Source organism: Propithecus coquereli, unplaced genomic scaffold (genome assembly GCF_000956105.1).
Source record: "Propithecus coquereli isolate 6110/MARCELLA unplaced genomic scaffold, Pcoq_1.0 Scaffold706, whole genome shotgun sequence".
NCBI lineage: Eukaryota > Metazoa > Chordata > Mammalia > Primates > Indriidae > Propithecus > Propithecus coquereli.
The window spans coordinates 449,251-451,745 of record NW_012153130.1 but is presented as its reverse complement, the minus strand read 5'-3'; the positions used below and the strand labels follow the sequence as shown (position 1 = coordinate 451,745).

The window sequence follows — 2,495 nt, the reverse complement described above, 5'->3', positions numbered from 1 at the left end:
AAATACAGTAGATAATAGAATGGGAGAAAATGTTTGCTGTGTCTAACAGTGGATTAATGTCTGGAATACACAAAAGAATTCCTATAAATCAACAAGGGGCAACAACTCCCAACACAAAAAGTGCGTGACGGGAAAACCCCAAAGGTCGTGCGCACACAAAGAGATGCACAGACTCTTTATGACCCGTCGAACTCGTCTGGGCCCCTGGCAGTTGGATCAGTGTCCTGACGTCATGGAAATTATCAGACTATTTAACAATAACAGCCATCAATAATCATACCGATAATGGTGATGGTAAACACTTATTGCGTTCTTACTGTGTTTCAGGCACCCTTCCAAGTGCTTTTTCATGTTAGCCCATTTACCCCTCCCAGCGACCCACTGCACAGACCACTGCACCTCTCCCAGGCCCAGAGCCCCAGCGCTACCCCCTGGCAGAGCTGGAATGTAAGCCCGGGCCTGCACTGTGGGCCACTCTTCTGCCTCCCGTTTCAAAATTTTTCTTGAGAGCATGGCGTAATCACCAAGAATCGATATTTATTGAGGTTTTGTTTTAACCACGTGCGAAGCATTCTGAAGAGCAAGGTGGAGGCCGGGGGTGGCTCCTCCAGGCCAGCGGCACACGTTAACGCCGGTCTCCCCCACGCAGGTACGACAGACAGAAGCTGACGTTAAAAGACGTCCACAACTGTCAGTACGTGGCCTGCATGAACCCCACTGCTGGATCCTTCACCATCGACCCGAGACTTCAGGTGAATGGAGACCAAACCCCCCTGCGCCCCGAGTCAGGGCCGGGGGCCTGAGGTCTGCGTTTGGCAAATGAGGATAAAAGCATCGGTTTGGGATGTCAGTGCTGCAGGTTGACACTCTCTGGAAAACTCCTTAACCTTTCAGAAATGTGTCCAGAAATTCCGGGAGGCAGGGAGGATGAGAGGCTGGCCAGCCTTCCTCGTGAGCCCACAGGGCTGCCAGATTCAGCAAATAAAAACGCAGACGCCCAGTTAAATCGGAATTTCAGATGAACAGCAAATACTTTTTTAGTATAGGTATGTTTCATGTGATATTTGCGACATACTTATGCTACAAAGTAATGTATTTGTTACTTATCTGAAATTCAGATTTGACAGGACATCTTGTATGATGTCTGCAGCCCTACCCAGCCAGACCTCACTGCTGAACTGTCTAAGCGTGTGGAGAGCCGGACCATAACCCAGGCCTGTGCCCTGAGCCACTCTTGCCTCAGCCAAACTCTTTCTTGAGAGCATGAAGTAAACTGGCTGTTTCACATGTGACTGGTATTTCGTGCGACTTTCCCACACGCGAGGCACAGGAGGAAGGCTGTCCATTCTGACAATGCCCAAAGACATTAGACAGTGAGACAGGGTTGGGGGCTGCTCTCCCAAGAAGGTGGCCCTGGCCACGAGCCGCCTGACCGAAGTCTGTGTTGTTCTGGGGCAGCGCCACTTCTGCGTGTTTGCCGTGAGCTTCCCCGGCCAGGAGGCCCTCACGACCATCTACAACACCATCCTGGCGCAGCACCTGGCCTTCCGCTCCGTCCCCATGGTGGTCCAGAGGATGAGCAGCCAGCTGGTGGCCGCAGCCCTCGGTGAGCCAGCGCATCCCGCTCCTGTCGGTAAAACCTCCTGCTTTATGGGGCGGATGGGATGTCATAGTTTCCCTGGTAAATATTTTATTTATACTTTTAAATCAATACTTTTTTAATGATGCTGTGTTTCAACAGGAGATACCGTGAAACGCAATCGCTTTGGGGGTGGGTAGAGCGTAGGAGATTCGGCACACAGAAATGACTCAGAGTAGAGCAGCAGACTCCCCCCTCCCCAAAGAGCCGTGCAGATTTCTTACTTAAATTGTCACCGTTTTGTAGTCCATTTGCTTTGGAAACTTAAGCTCTGCACTTCCTGGGGCCATTAAGAGCACGTAAGAATCGATGTGTCTTTTCCCTATAACAGCCTTGCATCAGAAAGTCACAGCAACGTTCCTTCCCACGGCCATTAAGTTTCATTACGTCTTCAACCTCAGGGACCTCTCCAACATCTTCCAGGTACTGCTCATCTAGCTCTGCGTCAGGCCCACCTCGTGGCCAAGGACCCGACCCACAGATGCTCTTCTCCTGTGGCTCTCAGGAGAGAAAGCAAGGCGACCTGTGGGCTGATGGTGGTGGTGGAGGTGGAGGTGGTGATGGTGGTGGTGACGGTGATAGTGGAGATGGTGGTGGTGATAGTGGAGATGGTGATGATGGTGGTTATGGTAGTGATGTGGTGGTAGAGATGGTGACAGAGATGGTGATGGTGGTGGTGACAGTGGTGGTGATAGTAGAGATGGTAATGATGGTGGTGGTGACGGTGATAGTGGACATTGTGGTGATGGTGGTGGTGATGGTGATAGTGGAGATAGTGATGGTGGTGGAGATGGTAATGGTGGTGACAGTGGTGGTGATGGTGGTGGTGATGGTGGAGATGGTGATGGTGATGGTG

General features: G+C 51.3%; 1 protein-coding gene across 1 annotated transcript in view; it reads left to right on the top strand.

The window, feature by feature from the left end:
* DNAH17 (dynein, axonemal, heavy chain 17) overlaps window positions 1–2,495 on the top strand; it is a 118,607-nt gene that overhangs the window by 70,521 nt on the left and 45,591 nt on the right. Inside the window, exons 48-50 of the mRNA XM_012661317.1 lie at window positions 650–752; window positions 1,459–1,606; window positions 1,971–2,062. Of these exons, the coding sequence (XP_012516771.1) occupies window positions 650–752; window positions 1,459–1,606; window positions 1,971–2,062 (343 nt within the window). The remainder of the gene's footprint in view (window positions 1–649; window positions 753–1,458; window positions 1,607–1,970; window positions 2,063–2,495) is intronic.